The following is a 21,750-nucleotide window of genomic DNA, read 5'->3' as shown; positions in this document are numbered from 1 at the left end:
TTAGCCAGTTAGGAGAGTTACAACAGTATCATATAATACAAGCATGCATTCATGCAGGTTAATTTAAAAGCAATGGTTTGATTAGCAATGAGAGTGGATATGGGGCTTATGTGATTACACTATTTGATTTCATAGGCTGCTGATATGACAAAATCACATTCATTTAAGTATACAATCATTTCACATAATTAACTCATGCTCCAGAACAGCACTGAGCAATGAAATCATGGGCAGAAATATATGATTACCTCTGACATGGCTACCATTGTCTAAATGCAGCGTTGTGTGGACAGAGAAAGTAAAGGATAAATATTTTAATAAACCTATACACATGGAGGAAAGGATTATAGGAGTAAAGGTGAGAGCAAAGTTAACTAAAACAAAAATGGTAGCTCTTAAACATTATTTTTAAGAACAAATCTGTAATCTGTATACATTGCTTTACTGACCCCAGTGTCATGTCTTGGTTAACACTGGTCTTCATTCTAAATTGCAAACTCAGTCCTAATGTGATGCTAATCACAGCTTGTCAGTTTTATTAGTACATACCTTCACTTGTATGCCGATCCCTGAAAACACTTTTGGAATTTGAGCTGTAGCCCTCAATTTCATGGACGGATGAGGCTCGCCTCATGCTGTTGATGCTGCCTCTGGGGAAGGTGTTTGACAGGGAGGTAGAGGATTGGTGCGGCTCTGTCTGGTACAGCTTCTCCCAGGGGAGTTTAGGGGATGAATGGTCAAGTGGTTCAGGACCGATGCTAGCCTGGGAAGAATGGTGGCTTGAGCCTATGAGGGCATGTGTGTCATTTGCCTCAATGGGACTGCAGATGCTCTTGGTGGGTGAGGGGAAGTTCTGTAGGGCCACTGAGTCCTCATTCTCTTTGGGTGAATCCACCATTACAGCGTCGGGGTCCTCTTGCGGAAGCGATTGCTTGTTGGTATTCATTAGGCTCAAAGCAGCCTGGCGGAAGCGGAAGAATCTACTCCTCCCTAAAAATTGAGAAGAAATCATATAAAGCCTTGTTAATTTTTTTTGGTATGCATATATCCAAAAAAGCATCCAGTCATTAATGGTTGGATGAGAGCCTTCTTCAGCCAAAAAACATATGAAGGGAAATAGAATATGCTCATGTTCCTGACTGTTTCTGACTACAATAGTCTATTGTTGGACTGGCAATTTATACCTTCTGCTTTGTTAAAATTCTTTGGGTGCTCCCCCACTCAGTGACAAAAGTAAAGAAGAGCATGAAAAAAGTACAGGGAGGTCCTGCATTGAGAACGGCAGGTGCTGAAATGTGTTTGCTAATAATAAAATGAGCAGATTTTGGCTCTGGTCTCTCAAGCATTTGGGCCTCTATGTACTTTTTTCAAATTTGTCTGTTAGAAGATATCCATGCTGTATTTGTTCCCAGAAAAACAGAGCATAAAAGTTTGGTAATGTCTGTAAGAATTTCTGTAACTGAGGCTTCACATCTTAATTAACAAAATTGTTTTTGATAGCAGCTATCATTAATTCTTTAAGGATTTCTGCACTAAATATTAAAATGAAGACAAAGTGAAAAACAAACAATTTGGCCATATTGAGACATATTTCTTTTCAGTGCCCAAAAGGATGAGAAGGAGCAGATTTTCTATGCGTCATGCCTCCTGCCTCATCTTCAGAACGGACACAGTGGCAAATGTTAATGACCTCTTGGGGCAGAGTGAAACTTTTGGCTCATTAACAATAGAAAGAGGGTGAAAGTGAACCCTGCCTCACTCGTGAGGCACCCATCCCTCAGCACCCTCCTTACATAACATCACTGCCATCTGTTTCCATTCCCAGGCCAAATGTGCTGATGTTACAACTATAGCAGCTTACAATAGCACCATGACACTCAACAAGTTTCCTGGAGAGGAACCTAATGACATCCTGAGCTGGCAGGAGACATGGACAGCCTCCCTGTCTCTTCTCTGCAGGGAGACTGTGTCATCTGCACTGAGAACGCTTTTGAAAAAGTCTTGCTTGTATAAACCCCCCCAAGATACAGTTTGTTGTTAGAGTGGCCTAAGGAAAACAGACTGTGACAGATATCCTTCTTGTGCAGTGCAATTCACTGTGGTGCCAATGATCATTACTGACCAGCACACATACAGTATGTCCTAAAAATATGGAATTACAAATTTTGTAAATTTTGTACTGTAATATATAAACTTATAGTACCCATATTTTACTAAACCAATTTCCTTTATTCAATAAGGATAAAATTTTAACATGTTAAGTGTTATCACAGTACTATAGATGGACATTTAAGGGAGAGCTACTATAAGAAACGATTTATTTTTAGCCACATTAGTGGCACAGCTCTAGGGATGGCAGTGCTGGTTTGTTGGTGTGTCAGTTAAGTACATTTACACACATACCTACATGTCCATCTGAACTTTGGTGATCCCATAACTTTTCACCTTCACTGGGTCCAATTTTTGAATTGTCCAGTGCTTATGACCAAATAGTAATAATAATAATAATAATAATAATAATAATAATAATAATAATAATATAAAAACAAATGACATTCCCATGTGCCTCAGCTTTACTGTGTGAGCTTCCTTATTTTGTTAAATATTTAATTTTCAATCATAATTTTATTTTCTTGCAACTTTCTGGTTCATAAAACTATGGTTATTTGAAGATATTTGGTTGATTTATGTGTCTGTCAAGTGTATTTTATTCTTACTGGTCCTATCACACAGTAGTGAAATGCTATTGGAGAGAGGAAGCAAGTCCCACCCTCTTTCAGGTAGCAATAGGTAGGTTTCACATGACGTCACGACATAGCGACGCGAGGGCGCCAAATTCAGATGGAAGGCAGGAAGTGTTTCAGCCGTTAGCTGACTGACACACTGGGAATCTACCGTGTGGAAAAATGCCTATGTTTTGCGTAGTTTACCGGTGCGCAAATCGCTCCAATAGATAAAAAGAAAAAAGCTATTATAGGGTACCAAAAGTAGTCACCCACAAAGGTGAGAAATATAAAAAAAATGTACCGAACAACGCCGTAAAAGGTGGATATTAAACCTACGTCTGCGGTCGGGAGGAGCAGTCTGCTAATGCCGTGTGTGCAGTGACCACTTCGTCAAAGGTATGTTAGCTAGCTAACTTGGTTTTTGTGGCTGTGTTTATATCATTAGGTTGTCGCTTAATGCTCATTTACCTAGTAATTATTAAGTTGCCGGTAGTCTAATATGGACTTCATTGGGACTTTTTAGGCTGCCCTAGCGTTTGAGGGGACGTTGACTCAATAGTCCAAATGCTATTTCGCTGTCATGTCATACATTCGTTTTTCTATGAAGCTGACAAATAAACCCTGTTGTATCCCTGTTGTAACCCGGGTTTACTGTAATTGTATGGTCTTGGTGAGTCATTTTTACCTAAGCTAATGTAGCTAATGGCGGTTTCCTGTTTTGCTTCGCCAGGCTGCGAACGTTGTGTGTGTGCGCTAGCTAGCTTATGTGTGTGTTAGCTCATTAACGGGGTACATATTTCACTGTTGTATTTCCCTGCATATAAAATTCATGGTTAAGATAGATTTGTATCCCTAGCTGATCGCTAAAAAGAGCTAGTAATCATAATTTCATACTTAAAAGCAAAAAACTATTAAGAATTAATTTACCATGGATTAAAAATATTTCATAAAATGATGCTGTTGCTATCACAGATGGCATTTTGAGTTGTTGACAATTGGCGATGCATCCCACCTCCCTCTGTTTAGGAATCATTGTTCCATTTCGACACTGATTTCTTTTTCCTCTTTCACACCATCTGTTCTCTCAGTTTCGAAACGTTCGTATTGGTGTCCTCATAGGAGTGTCCCTTATTACTGTTTATAGCCTACCGTTGAGAGTTGACCTGAGGGGTTGCCTCGCTCATATTGGACTTGTTCACTGGTTGCATGTCACTACTGCTGTGCTTATATTTGGGTTTATGGTCATTAGGATGGACAGGTGTCTGCATTAGTGTGGTGCTGGGTTTGAAACACACAGTGTCTATTAAATATCCCTCTTAGTTTCTTGGACACTCCATCCGTGTATCTTATTAAATCTGCATTCTCATTTTGTCTGTCTTGACGTCTGTTCTGCGGTAGCTTCAAAATTTTCACAATTCATTCACAGTTCACACCTTAATTCATGGGACTCTGATGAGTCACACGTAACTGTCATGTGATCTTAACAACTCATACTTGATGTGGCCTTAATGACTCTCATGTGACTTCTAAGTGTGAACAATCCAAGGAAGTTTCCCCACCTGAGACTCCCTACTCTGAGTAGTCATATTATATTTCTTAGTTTAGTGATGAAAAGCCTTCAAGAATTTAACAGAAACTCCAGTTGTGTATGATTTAGTACTGCTAAATACCCTGTTACTGGGATGACTGGAAATGTTCTATTAAGGGGGGATGGGGGTGTGATATTGATATTCTATTGTAATTGAAAGAGTTTCAGGAAACCACTGATAAAGAGTCAGATTTCTGACTCTGTATTTAATCTGCAACTTAATGTGTTTGGACTCATTTATATAGCTGTGTTTATAACTTATTCTTGCTCATATGTACCATTGACCCCTTTAGGGTTAGTCACTGACTGTAAAAAAAAAAAAAAAAAAAAACTAAAATTGACATTGAATTAACAGTTGGAATAACTCAAGGTAAAATTGGAGCTGAAGATTTCAAATAGAGTGTGCATAGTGTTTGGGAACCTCTATAACAGAATTTTTCAATCAATATTCATTTTTGTATTGTACTACATCCAGTTGTTGGCTGAACAGTAAAAGCAAGTCTTTCAGTAGATTTTGTATTTCTAATGTGTAATTTGTAACTGTTGACTGTGGTGTGAGCCCTGAAGGCATGCTGAAGTTGCTGAATGGTGTGTGCTCAGGGAAAGATGAATTGCTCTATTTCAGGTTCAATATTGCGCTAGTTGACACCTGCCGGCTTAGCCTGCTGTCAACACCAGATTATAATTAGCCCCTAATGTCCAAAAATCAGTCTTTGGTGGCTGTTGTTCTAAACTGTAGGACCAGGCTTTGTGGAAATGTTCTCCCTGATCATTTCAGGTGAAATGCTAAAAAAAGGTAGATTAGGAATATGGTCTAAATGCTGTTAAATACAGGTATTGTTTACACACAGCTGAGGAAATACTAAATATATTGCACAAAAACAATCGATATAAAAGACAATATCTGCACATCATATACATAGTTTGATTGCATGCATCTTCAGTACAAGATTAATTAGCATCAGTCCCATTTACAATCTAAACCAAGTGTAGCATGAAATTACACTTAAATGCCGTGCTGTTGTGTAAGGGCTGGACAAAGATAAAGACAATGGAAAGGTCACTTAAAGTGTGATGTGTGCATCATATGTTTATCTACCCATCAACCCACAGGTCCCCTTGCTGAGGCATGGTCACAAGCAATCAACTCTGATTAGCAATGTGAGCAACAGACACTGGCACTCACATACACATAAACAGACACGCATATGCATGCACATGCTTATGCATGTACACATTTAAATACACACAGTACAGCACGAGCCGAATGTCAGTGCCTTGGAGGAATTCATGAGTGAAGTGGATAGCTGAGCTCCAGTCAGAGAAGAGATGCTGAGTGCCTCCAATCAGGGAGGAAAGTCTCACTGACATTTACACCTCCTGACACACATCCAAATAAAAAATGAGGAGTGCAGTATATGCTGCTCTCCCAGAAGACATAAAACAGATATGAAGAATTCAACATTTTCAACAAGATAAGGTTATGTAAGGCGACCATTCGCTCCCTGTGTGCACACTATGTATTTTATTGCTGTATGGGTAAACTGTATTGCACTGGCAAATAATGCTCCATTTTTGAGAATAACAGAAACTGGAAAACTTGTTTGGAAGTTACACTGAGCCTGGCAGGGAACTGAATCGAATGTTCTAGTGCTTAATTTGCTTAATTAATGTTTAACAGATGTTGAGGGCTGTTTAATGAATTACCTCAATTATAGCCATCCTTTTACACAACTGCCCTTTGTTAAAGCAGTAAGTTGTTTTAAGAATGGTGCCATCTTCCAAAATGTGCATGTTTAATTTCAAATAAAGAAAAGAAAAATGTGCAAACAAATGCATAACAGATGCAGTGCCAAGGCATAAGTTTTAGTAGGGCATAATTTCGCTTGGGAGGCGAAAGCAGCTCTTACTCAGAAAACACTGGTGTGGAGACAAAACAAAATCCCATTTTTATACTCCATGGCAATAGTTTTTTAGGTACTGTCATATCATGGTAAGGAGAGAATGGTACATCAAATACTCACTTTGATCTGACTTTGTAGGGGATGTGGGGCTTATCTTCTCCATGGAGCTGTCACTTCCCTCATCCAGAACGTAATCAAAATTTAAGATGAACATCATCACCACACCCTCCTCATTCTTCACTGGGATTATGTGAGTGTTACACTGAAAGTCAGTTCCTGAAAGAAAAACAAAGTGTCAGTGCCAAAAAGCTGAATCATACATTATCCTTCTCTTGTCATCTCTCTCTCTGCCTTCTCTAAAGGTGTTAGTGTGTCCCAATGTATCTTGTAGTCAAACTAAACCTACAGAAAAACAAAGTTGATCTGATTTAAAGGTTAATGCCTGCATGTCAGAGCAAATGTAATAGCTGAGATAAAATAAGTAAGCCCAGGGGTTAAACTAAGTTTTGTGCGTGCTTATGTGTTCATGGGTGTTGCATGCCTGTTTCCGTCCATATACACGTACCACGTGTATTCTAATGAGCAATACATGGCATGAAAATGACTAAACTTGCAGAAGTTGGACAAATATGACGCAAGGGGCACAGTATAGTATAGACAGCATTGTTTAGTAGAATAGATCAAACAGGCAGGACAGATTACAGTCAGTTTGGAGGACTGTTATGTGCTCACGGGAATAATTACCAGAACTTAGTATTGTTGGAGGCAGTGGAGCAGAAACCAATCCGTGATCTAAACTTAGTATTGAGCCCAGACTATTGCTGTTTCTTCACTGCACTGGTTATAGCTGTGTTAGCAAAAGCTATTGATGCCCGCGGGCACAACTGCTAAATAATAAAACTAGCTACCCACTGGACTCTAAACAACACAGCAGCTTCTTCACAGCTAAGGTGACATGCAGTATCACAGTGACCATTTCTGGTGCAGGATAATTTCAATAACAGAAAAACTCTTAAGCTATCTTAAGAGTTTTTCCCGATGATTGAAATTATTCCAGTTTTGGGCACATGATCAAAAACGACATTACATATACTTAAAAAGACTGCATATTTTAAGAGAGGATAATAAAGGTAATGGTATTTGTTATTTGGTACTGGCCTTCAAAATCAAAATGTCTAATACTAAAACCGTCCCTCCGTCACTCTATGTAGATCTGTCTGTCTTTCTGTCAGGCTTGTTGTGTTGCTCCTACTCACAGAGGACACATATTACCAGTGTTCACTGTAATCTCCTCAGGGCTCACAGACACCCTGCCAGCAGCATTCATTAGCAGTAGACTTGCTGTCTGACTAAATATAACAAGCTTGGTCTGCCTCAACATGCCAGAGTTCTGTTGGAAGGGTTTCTGCATCAAAACTCCCAGAAGTAATTCTGTATTGTCACCTCTGACAATATGATAATGCGATTGTAATACAATGGAAAAAATGAAAAAATATATGAATAATGAATAGCTATTTGAGGATACAGGTAGAATTCAGTGTTTCAACGGTATCATGTGATGTGATGGGGATGAAAAAGGGAACACTTGTGCATGTGCTGTATGTGGATAATAAGACCAGCGGGTGTGGACTACACACCCATCTTGTCTAGTGTCATGGGTGCCTGGTTATGTTCTGTTGTAAAGTAGGAGAGCAGTGCTTAGAGAGCGGGGGAACTGCGAGTCCTTCCCCAGAAAATCCCCTTTTCATTAAAAGCACTTTCCTGCATTTCCCAGAAATCCTTCACCTAATTCTACATTGTTCCGTCTATAAAAGGGAACATTTTTGGTTTTGACTTTGATCTGTTGGATTCTGGGGCATGCTCATTTTCCAGAGAGAAGGAAAATGTGAGTGTGCAGGAGAGTTATTCAGTATCGACTTTTAATTATCTGATAAATCCTGTATAAATTAAAATGGTTGGTGATAAAAGCTAAATCTTATTTTCCCTCCAAAATTATACTCATGATTATTGATTTTGGGGCATTTTGGCTGCTGCTGTCAAAGAGAGAAGACATAAATAACGCGTAACAGAGGTCTCCAGTTGGAATCCATCTGGGTGTAAAGGACTGAAATGTACAAGTAGCTTTTTTTTCCCAGTAACTCTCATCGTAGGTGTGTGGACAGATACATTAGGCAACTCAAGATATGATAAATTACATGTATGCTATAGTATATGGTGTTTCTTATTTGTTAATACTTCAAATTCTATTTAACAGTATTTGTTGGGCATTTTTACCATTTATAACAGACAGTGTAAGAGAGAAGCAACAAAGGGTCCTGGTTGGAACTGAACCGGCAATGTTTGTGGTCAGCTCAGGTTTTAGAAACTGTGAAAGGTTTTGTCCCCCCCTGCTCCACTGCTCAAGCATGTAAGTACATTTAATCTAGATTTTGCTCGCTGTCAGGTGTTTTCTAAAGTTGTCTGAATAGAGCAATTACCTGCGTGTTAAATATGACTTGCTTAAGTTCACCGAATGCAGCAGTGAGCACAAAAATATCTTTTTCGTAAGACCATCAGGATTTCCCTGTTACAGTTTGCATGTATGCTTTCATGTAAACATACATTATTCATTCTCTTAAGTGTTTTTTTTACTTTACAGAATATTTTAGACAACACAGACGTGCTGTGTCTCATAGCCACCTGACACAACAGTTATGTAAGTGTACTGGCAGCTGACATTGAGGTTCTGTATGTGAATTTATGAAGAACTACAAAATGTTAACAAAATACTGTAAAAATTCATAAGTTAAAAGCTCATAATCACGCATCTGAAAAAGGAAAAAACAGGAGTAATATGGTGAATATTTATATCACACCAAACAGACATCTAGTGCACATTATGCAGAACTACGCTCTGTGTGCAGCCAAGAGGGTAAATTCAGCAGAAATATTTCTGGGCTGGTTTACCTAACCAGATGGGGAAACAATGGTCATGCTTAAAGGCTAAGCCATGGGGGTCCCTTCTCATCTGGTCTCCTGCTGAATGTCACCTCTACCAAAATGGATCAAAGGAGAGCTTCTTTGTAACTGCTATGGTAAATCAGCAGAGACTGTGCGGCTCTAAATTTGATCTGATAGGTTCTAACCACAATACTCTTTACTATTTTGGAAACTGGGAATCTGACGTGTTTGCCTACAGTGCTCTTATCCTTGTAAACAAGGAGAACTTTTTTTTGTGAATAAAACAGGGAGAGCTCTTCTCCCTTCTACCTAAAGGCAGAGGCAGTAAACCATGTGATCAGCAGAGCTACTCATGACCTGAAGAAAAACTGGCTATTGATTGGGAACAACTGTGTTATTCATCTCCTTTTTTGACTGGGCCGAGTAGTTTTGGCCTAATGAAGGCACTTTGGAGGGTAAAAATGTGAACTCAGAGCATCGCTTGTCTCCATTTTTGAGTACTCTTACTCAAATAAACCTTATTCAGTTTATCCCTTAATTTGTTATACGGATTAAGATCCATAGCTTATGATCCCCATAGGATACAAGTTTAAATTAACTAATTGATGATTATTTAAGAAGATTTATATCCCAGACTTTATGACGAGAGCCTAAACCAAGTGTCATCACCTAGCACAGTTCATTCAAAACCAAACTTTATATTTCAAGCCAAACTCAGGCCATAGAATCTGTGACTAAAAACTGATTTCAGGAAAGATCCCATTTTCTGGATCTGTGATGCTACCCCCTGTTGAGTGACAAATTGCTTTGGCAATGACTTCTCAGCAGAAGTGTCATGACGAACAAAACTGTCAGACAGTTTTATGAGAAGCTATGGCCTTTTTCAGATTTATTGGGAAATAAATCTGAAAATAATATTGGATTTGCAATTTGACCTATTTACACACTGTTGTGATACTACTGTGTACTACATTTGGTGCACAGAGTTACAGAACAGGAAAAGCTTTGGGGAAATACTGTACATTGCAACCAGAAAGAACTAAATATAATATAAATATCAAGATTTGTTATGTTATGTTATAAAATAAATATGATACATATAATGGAAGTAGTATAAAATCAAATTTAATGCGTTCTGATATTCCAATTGTAGAGGAAGCTTTGTACACAATGAAAACAAGGCATCCTGAAGATCTAAAACCTCAACAGGGAATACACTTACTGTTTTATCATCACTGCCTGTTTTATTTTCTGAAACAGTTTTCTCCGCCAGTTTATTTTAAGCTCATTTCTATTACTTTTTAGTATATCTATTTGCATTCCTACTCTTCTTGTTTTTAATGTGGTTTCATATCTTCCCGTTAATGCCGTTATTAAAACATCTTGCTGCATGCTCCTCACCCCAGTTTGAGTGTTGCCAGTTCATCGGAAACCCCTTTCTGATTGTGTTTGAGGACAGACTGTCGATAAGTGTGTGCCATTATCCCAATTTATGTGATTCACTGTGTCCTGCATGTTGTATAGAACAATACAAAACAGCAATAACACAAAAAGTGTTTGTGGGGGTCAATAATGAAAACTCTAGTAAGTAGTTAAAACAGAATCCTACAATCACAATGCTACTGTAAAACAAACATACATAACATTGCTCGTCCAGGTGTGTTCATCTGGTTTTGGAGTCTCTGGGAACTATTTTGTGTTCTGTACAACTTGTGATGTTTCTGTTTGAGTTGACTGCATAAGCTTCCCTCTATGCTACATCATCAAATCTATGAATGTGTCTTTTAGTAGGCTAATATTTTATTTTTTTTGTAGCACTTAATTTGCTTAATTGTGACAGACGTGTTGTCAAAGTGTTGGCAGTGTACTGCCAAGCAAACTCTTCTGCCCTTTACCTTTACATCAGACATGATTAAAATTTTGGTCCTGGTAATATTAATTTGTGCTGTTATGTACCGTATGTATGCTTCTTTAGACAAGCTTTCCTATTCCTCTCCAACAGTCAACTAAGCACAACATAGTACTGTCCAAACACGTCCTTAGCTGCTGGACACACTTAATATTGTTGACAGTAAAGAGGTTGGGAGCAGTGAAAGAGTGGATGTTCATTCATTCCCTGACCTTTATATAGAGTGTTTCCCTGTGAGCCAAGAAATGTTATTTACACCTGCCTGAATGAATGGACAGTGTATTAAGACTAGCCCCCTTTTCATGATGGAAATTTCATTACTGTAGTTTCTATTTCCATCATCAATTATTAAAAACATTGCTGCTTAATCAAATGATCCTTTGGGCGGTATTACAGTGATGACTCACAAGTCAAACAGAGTTATGGTGAAATGTAAGATGTCTTAAAGATACATGAATATATATTTGAGTTTATATTTTTATAGTAGAGCAAGTACCGCTATACATCTTTTAATCTCATTTCAAAGAGAAGCTTTTTCTTGTTTGAACCTCACTTTTCGATTTGGATGTATTGAGGCTTCCTATTAATCTGCATAAGCTGATCTGCTTTAGGGAGAAACATGAGTAATATTGTTGAGCAATGATTTTTGTTTTTGTATTTTCCTACCAATGTACTATCCACAACTGCAGCTTTTAAACAGTACAGCCCCAGACTACTGCCTGGTAGTAAGTCTTGTATAATGAAATCTGACAGGTTTCTTGTTTAGGGCTATTCTGCTTAAGCCAATACGCAACGTTATTGGGGCATAGCCAATCAGGACTAGGGCATGTAGGGAGAGGCCATGCAAACTAACCCTTTGTTTAGAGTCCTTGGGCCTTGTAGCAATATCTCGCCTCAGTAAAGACTGCTGTAAGCTACATAGCCTGGCCTAATTTCACCTTCAATCAGTGTCTCCAGAGCCATCAGGGATAACAAGCAGCTCTGGTTCAAACTACATTTCATTTGTGTTTATATTTATCAATTCACACTGTTTGTGATATTTTGCTCCATGATCTTTAATTCCATTTAATTTAGCACAAACGTTGGCAGATTAAATGTAATGGATGGTAAAAATTTAAGTTAGCATACAGTATCTGATTAAGAGTAAAACACAGATGGTATAGAATGGAATATTAGATTACCACCTCCATTACAAGCATCCCATGAGATGAAAATAGCCCATGGATGATCATTGCTATCCAATGCAAAGTGAGACCTGCATTGTTATAGTGTTCAAAGCTCCATCTGCTGCTCCTCACTACCAGTAGACTTGTTTCACATCCTATTTATGGGCAGCAATGGTAGCAAACCATCATTTAAATAAATATACAAATTATGCAATAATGAAGCTGATATTATTTTTTTCTCTTTGAAATGAAATCAAAGTGTAGATGTTATCCACCCTTTCCATATTACAAATATAGAAAGCACCACTGTGATGTCCAGAGTCATATTATATATGTAGTGAAGACTTTGAAAGAATTTAATAAAAGATATTTAGTGTATTTGCAGAACATTTTATAGTCACAGTGAAGTTGACGTTTGACCTTTTGAGTATAGGATCACTTCATCATTTTATCCTATTAGAAAACTGTGTAAAATTTAGTTATGATTAGCGTGTGACTTCTTGAGTTATGGCCAAAAAAAGTGAAGTCACAGTGTCCTTGACCTTTGACCACCAGCCCAGCACTTGAGTCCAAGTGGATGCTTGTGCCAGATGTAATGAAATTCCCTCCAGGTGTTCCTGAGATATTGCGTTCACAAGAAAGGGACGGATGGAGGGACAACCCGAAAACATAATGCCTTCGGCCACGGCTATCGCTGGCATGGAGGCATAATGAAACCTGATCAGGAAAGCTCTGTATGTGTTTCACCGCATACTGCAAGACACCAAAGAGGGCTGAGTGTGATGAAAAATGGATGTGCTCATTTGGATGCTAGTCATCCAAGTGTCTTGCAGCACACCTTGTGCACTGTAGGCACCCTGTGTCCCCTGTCTCCTCTCTCCCCTGCCTCTAAGCCCTCAGCAGGGGTACACAGCCCTTCAGTCCCCTCAGCGGGGAGTCACCTATGAAACCTTGCACCCACGCATACCACATGTCCCCAGATCATTCAGCACGGTTAGCTAAGCTGCTGCTGTTATGTAGCCATTATCCATTTAACTTTTCTCTGCTGCACGGTGTCAGCTTCCTTTTGTTAAGACTCATTCAGGTACAAAGTATTATTACACCCCGTGGAATAGGATAGCTTTACAAAGCCATCAAGGGAAAGCATTTATCTCATTGATTATGTATCATCGTTGGAGGGAGAATGCACGTGCGGTATCTTTTCACACAACCCGTCCTGGTTGTTCACATAGAGGGGAGCACAAAAATTAAAAGAACATGCCCTTGTGCCTTTGCAGTGCTCTCATGGTCCCCATTGTTCCACTACTTTTAATATCTGAGCATATGCATAAGCAGCTTAACTTTTTAGCCTTTTCAGTGAAAAGACTAAAAGCTTTGTTGCTCCTGATGTTACACAGTTTCCTCAAATTGTTATTTTACTTTTTAAGATTTCCCACTATCAGTGGGATGGGAAAAACAAAACAACACCATATCATTCCCCCATTCCTCTAAGGCATATCCACTTAATTCATAATTCAGCCAATATTTAGAGTGACTGCATCTCCTGCGTGTGAAACAAAAAAAAAAAAATGAAAAAGAGAGAGGGAAAACTGGCAACCTATCTGAGTTCTTAACTCTTTAAAATGCCTGTGTGATTTCTGTCCTACAGTAGGTGCATGGAAAATGGAGGGCTTTAATACAAAGGATTAACTGATTTGCATGAGGACTGATAACTTGAAATACAGTTAGGACAGGAGACATGGAATGCATCCACTTTCCAAGCATCAGCTTCAATTTGCAGAATGACTGGAATCAATAGGGCCATTGCTCTCAAGGATGCCATGAATCTTTCATTCCTCTATAGCTGTGGGAGTGTGGGGATTGTGTCCTCCATACCAGTTTAATGCATTTACTCTGTAAGCTGCTCATTCCCAGTCACTGCACTGTCAGCCCTGACATCTTTATTCATGAGCACACACGCTCACTATAAATTCCTCTGAGGAGTATTAAGAGTTGTGTCTTGAAACCGTGATGCACACCAGGGAGGATTGTGAAGAGACAGGGAGCGACGATTATGTTGGAAGGTTTCTGTACTTCGCATCCACCAAGCTTTAAACATTACAGGCACATGACGTTTAGATGGAGCACAGCATATGCGTGTAAGATAGGAGGATGAGAAGACAAAATGAAGTTGCTTTAAAAACCTGCTTGTCAAAAACCAAGCTGTTCCTGCTCTCACAAACAGACCCTAGAGTGTTTTCCGTAATTGTCTTGCAGGTTTCTGAAACAATCTATTTTAGCACTGTAGCAGCTGGCTCTTGGTTCTTCATGATTAGCACAAAAAAAAAAAAAGGGAAAAAAGAAAGGCTTGGCTGACGGCTGCTGATAGTAGATTAAACATGTATCCATGGCCTAGAATCTAATCAAACTCACAATTAAAAATTAAAGCCCTGGCTCCTTATGATTAAATAAAATATTATGCCTCTTTTTTTTTTTCCTGGGCTTGGCTCTTTACATTCAGCATTGCTGTTTGTACTTGCCTTGGAAGTGATCATAGAGTAAAGAATATGAGTTTTAAGCAATAATATATTGCAATGATGCGAACACTGAAAAATAAGGGGAAAGCATGTTCTTGCTCTGCTCTACCAGAGGAACACCTTTGCACTGACTCTTTACAGCTATGTCATGCTGACCATAAAAAGCTCATGTGAGAGCATGGCAGGAGGTGGTCAATCCGGGGATTTATGCCACTGAGCGGTAACATCGTATTAATTCTCTCTGACTCAGGATTGCTGGCTTTGCAGTACACCATTCATACCAGGACTAGGATTGGCCAAAATGCATGACAAACACCAGTCTAGCATTAAAGGGGGAGCATTTTTTTATGCAGAGCTGGCAGTGCTGTACCCTATCACATGTACAGCGCTTTTACAGATTAGTGGATTGATCCACTGCCTACTAAAGCTACTGAACATCTTTGCTGCAAACCACAACATGGCTAAATGTACCATGTATCTAGAAATACACAGTGAGTGTATTTCATTTTAAAGGTGTAAAGCAGGTGTATTCATGGTAAAGTCAGAAAGCATAATAAACTTTACAAGGCAGCAGGTGAGCTCTGTCTCAACCGCTGTCTCTCACTATGTCCATCAAAGCACAAAAACAGTGTATCATGTCATCGCCTGATCTAGCACCTCCTGTTTCTGTTTCTAGTTCTATGTTAAGTCCAAAACTAAGAGGCGTTGCACACCATAATTTTGGCAGTCGGAGTTTTTCTTTCTTTTTCTTTTTTTCTTTTGGTATCACCCAGGCACATGATGCTGTGAACAAGGCAGGCGCCGAAAAGATGTGTCCCTTCTTTCTACCTCTATCTTTCACAGTGTTCTCATATGGAGCTATTTACTTTTGTATCAGACACTCTGACATTGAGACCTCCTCTGTACTGCACACATTACCATAATTGCTACCATTTTCACGCAGTGGCATACCACTGAATATGAAGCAGGAATAGGAAACATCAAAAACAATGTTTATGATGTATTATTGTTTAGATCTGGATATCATATGGGGCAACATGCTGTTTGTTGTCAGGACAATCTTTCTTGTTTAAACCAACAAGCATTCTACTGAAATCTCTATTCATAATCTTCCTGATGCATGTATGAGAGAGGCTCAAAGTTATTTTTTTTTCTCTCATAGAACATAAATACCTCTAGCATACACTTACAGAAAGGAGATGTTTTAGAGCTGGCTGTCCTGCTGTTTTTTTTTTTCCCCCAATCAGGGGTGATGTGTGCTGCACATCTTCTAACTGACTCTGGCTGATTAGTATCAGACAGGCCACCTCATGAAATGGACATAGTGAGAAGCTGCAGTGGGTGCTCTCACAGGAGCAACATGTCACAAAAGACTCTCTCAGGGCTTTCGGGCATGCTGTGACAGCCAAACTGTTGAGCCAGGTCACTGACTTACCATCCTTACGGTAGTAGGTGATCTCCACCTTACGCTCCTCAGACCCCAGCACAGCCTGGGACACCTGGTTGATGGCCTCCTTGTCAGTTAGGTCACCGTGGAGGAAGTCACAGGTGCATGGCTTCTGCATGATGTCTGGTCTGGAGAAGCCCGTCATCTCACAGAAGCCATCGTTGCAGTATATGATTGCACAGTTCTCCACCCTGGCATTGGCTATCACAAATTTCCGGTCTGCATGAAAAGAAAAAAGTATGCAATGTGTACTGCCTGCTGTGGTGTATCCTCAGAGCCTATACCATAGTGTTAGCTTCTGAATAAAGCCAATCAGCAATCAAGTTGATTGTCACTTCTTAAAGCTTTTCACTGATTGTGTATAGAAAAACTAAGCAGCCTACTGATGATTTTTTTTTTTCAGAAAAGCCCATATAAAAAAAGAAAAAACTCAACAATTCAGCTTGCCTTTTGTCAGTGTTCTTATGAAAGTAAGGCATCCTAATATTCTTCTTTTTTTTAACTTTATTTTATTCACTTATTTTTTTCCTCTGTTAATTTGCAAAAAAAAAAAAAAAAATAAATAAAATAAAAAATCCCTGATCTGGGAGCATAAATTGTAGGCTACATCAAGATCATACTTACTCTGACCCTCGAATTTCCGAATTATTATTCCAAGGAATGTGTTTTGTGGCGCAACGTGACCTCTTCTTACAGGCATGTTTACACACAGAATATCCCACGATCTCCGGTAAAAGCGCCTTTACAAGTAAATCCCGAAGTTACAGATGTTGGCTCTTTGCGATGTCTCCTTCACTGCAGACCATACTCGACGCGAGCACTCTTTCCACTTTAAATGACCTTCCCTGTCACTTCGCCGAGGAGTTCTTTAACCCGCTTGTATGCCTGAGCATGTGAATGCCTCCTCGCCGAAACGCACGGAATCGGGGAGGATTGCTTGACTTAGATTCAGTTCGCAAAGCATTTCGCGTTGTGGACGGATGCGATCCTGACGTCCTCTGTGGTGGTGTGCTGGGCGCGCACAGCGGACAGTGGTTGATATGCCAAGGGGAGTGACGTTGCTCCCAGGGGGCTTAGTTCCCTCTACCTCGGGTAAGGATGAGCCCAAGCCTTGTGCACTGAGACTGAGCATTATGGCTGGAAATTTTATGCCCTTTAACACACTGGCCCGTGTGAAGAAACAGTTCATTTTCCCCACACTGACAGCAGTTCTAGAGAAGAGACAGATTTTAGTATGCATACAATATACAATAGTTTCATACAAAGCATTGTTCCATTTTTGTTAAGTACACTCGTGAAGAAAAAAAAAATCATACTTTGCGTGTTTACCTCTATACAAAGTGGACAGAATACACGTCTAAATATTCCCAAAGATACCAGGGGTGTAATAATTCTTATACTGGTTTGAAGTCCAGAGTAATGAATGTAATTTTGCCTCTTAAACAAGGAGTTTGCCAGTGTGCTCTGGTAGTGACATACATAATGTAAAGAATATTATTTCCAGGATTGCCATGAAGATGATTAAACCATCATCAGTGCCATTTACGAATGAATCATTTGATCATGAGAGCTACAAATGTTTAACAAGTGACTTCACTATCTTTAACTAATGTGTTCTACATCATTTATAAATTTCAATTTAACATAGATGAAACTGTTTTGATGGTTTGCAGCTAGTAATCTTAAGTTGCTGAAAACAAATTCGTTCAGCACTGATGTTTAGAGAAAAATCTTTTGCCAAAAGCAGTGATTAAATATCAGTGTTGGTTCTGGGCTAATTTCTGACCTTATTAGATAAGGATGTTTTCAAAGACCACTTTACACAAGATCTACACACGCACACGCACACGCACACGCACACACACACACACACACACACACACACACACACACACACACACACACACAAAACAAATAGTATAAAATAAAATAAATAAAAATCAATTCAGTGCCCATACACCTATAATACCCTCACATAGTGTTTTACTTATTTTACCAGAAGCATCCTGGACTTTGTGGGTGTGTACAGACTGTGCTTGACTGACATCTCCCTGACTCCATTTTTAGTTTTGGTGCACACAAATTACAAAGTCACACTGTAGCAATCACTTGTGCATAGTCTTTGACGACCTGACATGGTTCTCTGTATAGTGTGTATTCAGAGTTAATCAAAAACCCTTGTTTTGGAGTGTAGGGGCCTTTAAGAGCCCATTCAGATTTTTAACTACCAAGAGTTACTGTCCATGGTGCTGAAGTGGATGATGAATTTAGGTGGTCCAGGTTAGGTTTACATTTGGCATATGTGGGAAAAAGTCTTTCAGCATCAATCATCTTCATCTAAAACTGTGCAGGAAAGTGTTGACAATTTGGTGACACACCCGAGGGTTCAGTTCATTCTGCATCTACTCTGTTGTGTGTAGCTGTGTTGACTGTCACTAGCTGAGATGGATAAGTTTTTTCTTACTGCCACAAACATGAACACTGAAACTAATATTTCAGGTAAGTTGTCTCTGTTGCACTGCTTCAGCCATTTGAGCTTGTGTGTTGGAAACAACCGCCCAGGATTATATTGGGGCTGAATTAGAGTTTTTATGTATGTCAATTGTTGTGATTCCTCCTGTTGCTTTCCACCTACTTAGCCACTTTTGTTAATTCATTTACTTGCTTTTACACCATGGAAATATTAAGAGAGCTGGATACGGCACTGCCACTCAGCCTGGCTGCCAATTTGGCCCAATGTCCACTCCTGGTAAAATCAGAAAAACCAAAAAATCCCCTATAGCCCAAAAAGCATTTTCTACTTAGACCACCATCATTAAAGAGACATCTGTAAAACCATTGACAGGACACCCCCAACTGCATACGAGGTCAATGATTACTCTTTATATTATGAATTTTTAATCCATGTGGGTTTTATATTTACAAAACTTTCCCAGAGCCTTAAAAAAGCTATTTTAATGTCATCCAAATGTGAAGTATATGAGCTGAGTGGGAAGGCATGGGTGGGGCCAGTGGGAAATGTGCAGTGGGATGCAGTACACAGAGGCAAACATGGAAGGTAGAATCCTTTTTTGGCTTATGAGATCAGTGAGCAATTTTTAATTTAATGACTGGGTGCCATTTTGGAAGCCAGTATGCAGTTTGTATCATAGATCCATGTTTTGCAGCCACACTGTGCAGATAGCCAAATTTTTGTCAAAAGAGCCTATATTAAGTGTGGTAACATCAATGTATTACCTCAGAATTTTGAGGTTTGAGCATATTTTATGTACAGCTTTAATTTCTGATTGCATAGAAAGTACAATTTATCAGGAAACTTCATCAAAGGTACATTTTATACCTAGGGAATCCACAAAACGTTCCGTAAAAGTCAAACTCACAGTAGCATGTGGTGGGCTTTGACTGAGGCGCTGTCCATGGTCCTGCAGTTTCAGTCCCACTTTCTGCAAACTGGGGGATATGGAAAGGCTGGTATACTTTGCTTGTTTATTGTCATGAATATCAAGATGTCTTGTATATTTATTTTGAGCAATCAATTACCACCCAATATGTTATGCATTTTGGTGTTTTAACATAACTGGTAGGCCACATCATCATGTGCTATGATAAAAGGCACTATTGTTCAATACTTACTTCATTTTTTACATTCAGTTTTATTGGCCTACATTTAGAAGATCGGGGCAGAAACTTGTGGCAGTATCTTTTCTTTTGTTTTGCACTGCTCTGGAAAAAGAGTTTACTTTAAAAGTCAGCTTGGATAGCAGTTTTTTGACTCTGCAAGTAACATGCGAGATGATCTTTTTTCCCCCCTCTTGTACGCATATACACAGACCTCCCCAGGCCACAGTGCTTTGTCTGCTATACTTTATTAAATCACTGTTGCATTAAGCCAATCTGCAGCTTGTATCCATTACTCACAACACAGCTACAGTTGAACCTTTCAGGGGACAGCCATTACTCACTAACAATTAAGTTAGAAGATCATGCTTTTTTTTCTTAACATCCTAAGATGAAAATTTAATTAATTGATTGTCCATCCTACAACCCAGAGTCCAAACTGTTACTTGCATTATTGTGACTGATCTGAGAAACATAATTGTTGCGTGCATCTCACTTCTGGAAACATACTTGATTAATACTGGCATATATGCTGACTGGTAAAAGCAAAGAGAAGCAGTGGGTGGGTGAGGGGTGATACTTACTAAGAGCTGTACACAAGGGAAAGTACATCCCATGGAGAGCTTTGTGCCCTTAGGTAAAGACAGACTGTGGTGTACAGCTACACCAGCATGCTCACTCATCTCACAATGCATCTGCACCTTGCATTAGAATTACACTTGAAACACCACAGCTGTGTTTGCCATCTCAATAACTGTAGACAAAAAGAGCCACGGCTTGAGCTTTAATTTTTTGTTAGTTATAACAAGTAATTATTTTATGTGTTGAATGTATTTAATGTGCAATATAGTGTATGATGTAGTGTTCAAAGGCAGTTTAAATACTGCATTTGATATGACTGTTGTTCAATTTGGAGTAAAGAGGATAGAAGTTGGGAAATCTGATGATCAGACCGCGCTCCACTCAGCTATGTGGAATGAAATTAAGTTAGTGAAACCCCAAACCCCATACCACGCAGGTCTTAGTATGCTGACGTCCAGAGAGCATTTACTGTAATAACATGGCACCTGATCTTTTATCTTCAAATGGTGCAACTCAGACAAGATGCATTGATGCATTAAATCTTCTGCCAATGACAGGTAGATGTGCTTGTGACTGAATAAGAGGATGACATTCATCACTCTGTGGTTGCAGGACTAATAATTGGCCTGTCGGGTTACAACAGTTTCAGCTTTGAGTGATTTCAAATGGGAGGACAGTGCTTTAGTGAAGAAGGATTACCCAGATTCAAACCTCTGTGCCAGCAAACATCCATCTTTTTAGCAACAAAGGTGAATCCCTCCCTGCTCTGGTAGCGATTGCTGTTTCATAGCAGAGTTCAACCGTGTGGAGGGGGAAAGTAGAAACATAATTTCTGCATAAGGATCAACACTGTCATATTACATTGCATAAAATTTTAAAAAGTAAGTGAAATTCTTCAATAATTCATGGGACATCTGTTTTTTTACAGTACAATGTACAGTTTGAAAGGGCTACAGCACTGACAGCCTGGATACTGTATGGCTGTTTTGCAAATCACGCTTCCATTCATTCACTCGGTCATTCATTCATTCATTCCACATAATCTCTTAGAATTTAGAGCAATTTGAAAAACATCAGCAGCCGCAGCAGCATTCACTATCCAGAGCCTAATCCAGGTCTCACGGCAGTATAGCTCTCTTTGTCTCTCTTTCTCTCTCTCCCTCTCATCCTACTCTACCCTACACTCTACTCTTCGTGCTACATTGGCCCATACATGTATGCCCATGGAGCACAGTCGCAGGGCTTACTCATTGTCCATATAAACCATTACCACCCTGTCTCGGAGAATAATCCACTAGTGCAAAACACCAGAGTGCTATTGCTACTCTTGCTGCTGTGCCTTACCCCATATGCC

At 39.3% G+C, this 21,750-nt stretch overlaps 1 protein-coding gene across 1 annotated transcript in view; it reads right to left on the bottom strand.

Moving 5' to 3' along the window:
• The window catches only part of LOC121193981 (potassium voltage-gated channel subfamily H member 7-like), a 33,739-nt gene extending 16,843 nt beyond the window's left edge, over positions 1-16,896 (bottom strand). The window contains exons 1-4 of the mRNA XM_041056438.1: positions 16,821-16,896; positions 16,185-16,415; positions 6,339-6,494; positions 550-990 (exon numbers count right to left, since the gene is read on the bottom strand). Coding sequence (XP_040912372.1) covers positions 550-990; positions 6,339-6,494; positions 16,185-16,415; positions 16,821-16,896 — 904 coding nt within the window. The remainder of the gene's footprint in view (positions 1-549; positions 991-6,338; positions 6,495-16,184; positions 16,416-16,820) is intronic.
• Positions 16,897-21,750: the final 4,854 nt, after the last annotated feature.

This window comes from Toxotes jaculatrix, chromosome 15 (assembly GCF_017976425.1).
Source record: "Toxotes jaculatrix isolate fToxJac2 chromosome 15, fToxJac2.pri, whole genome shotgun sequence".
In the NCBI taxonomy this organism is placed as follows: domain Eukaryota; kingdom Metazoa; phylum Chordata; class Actinopteri; family Toxotidae; genus Toxotes; species Toxotes jaculatrix.
This window is presented reverse-complemented; position numbering and strand designations above follow the sequence as displayed.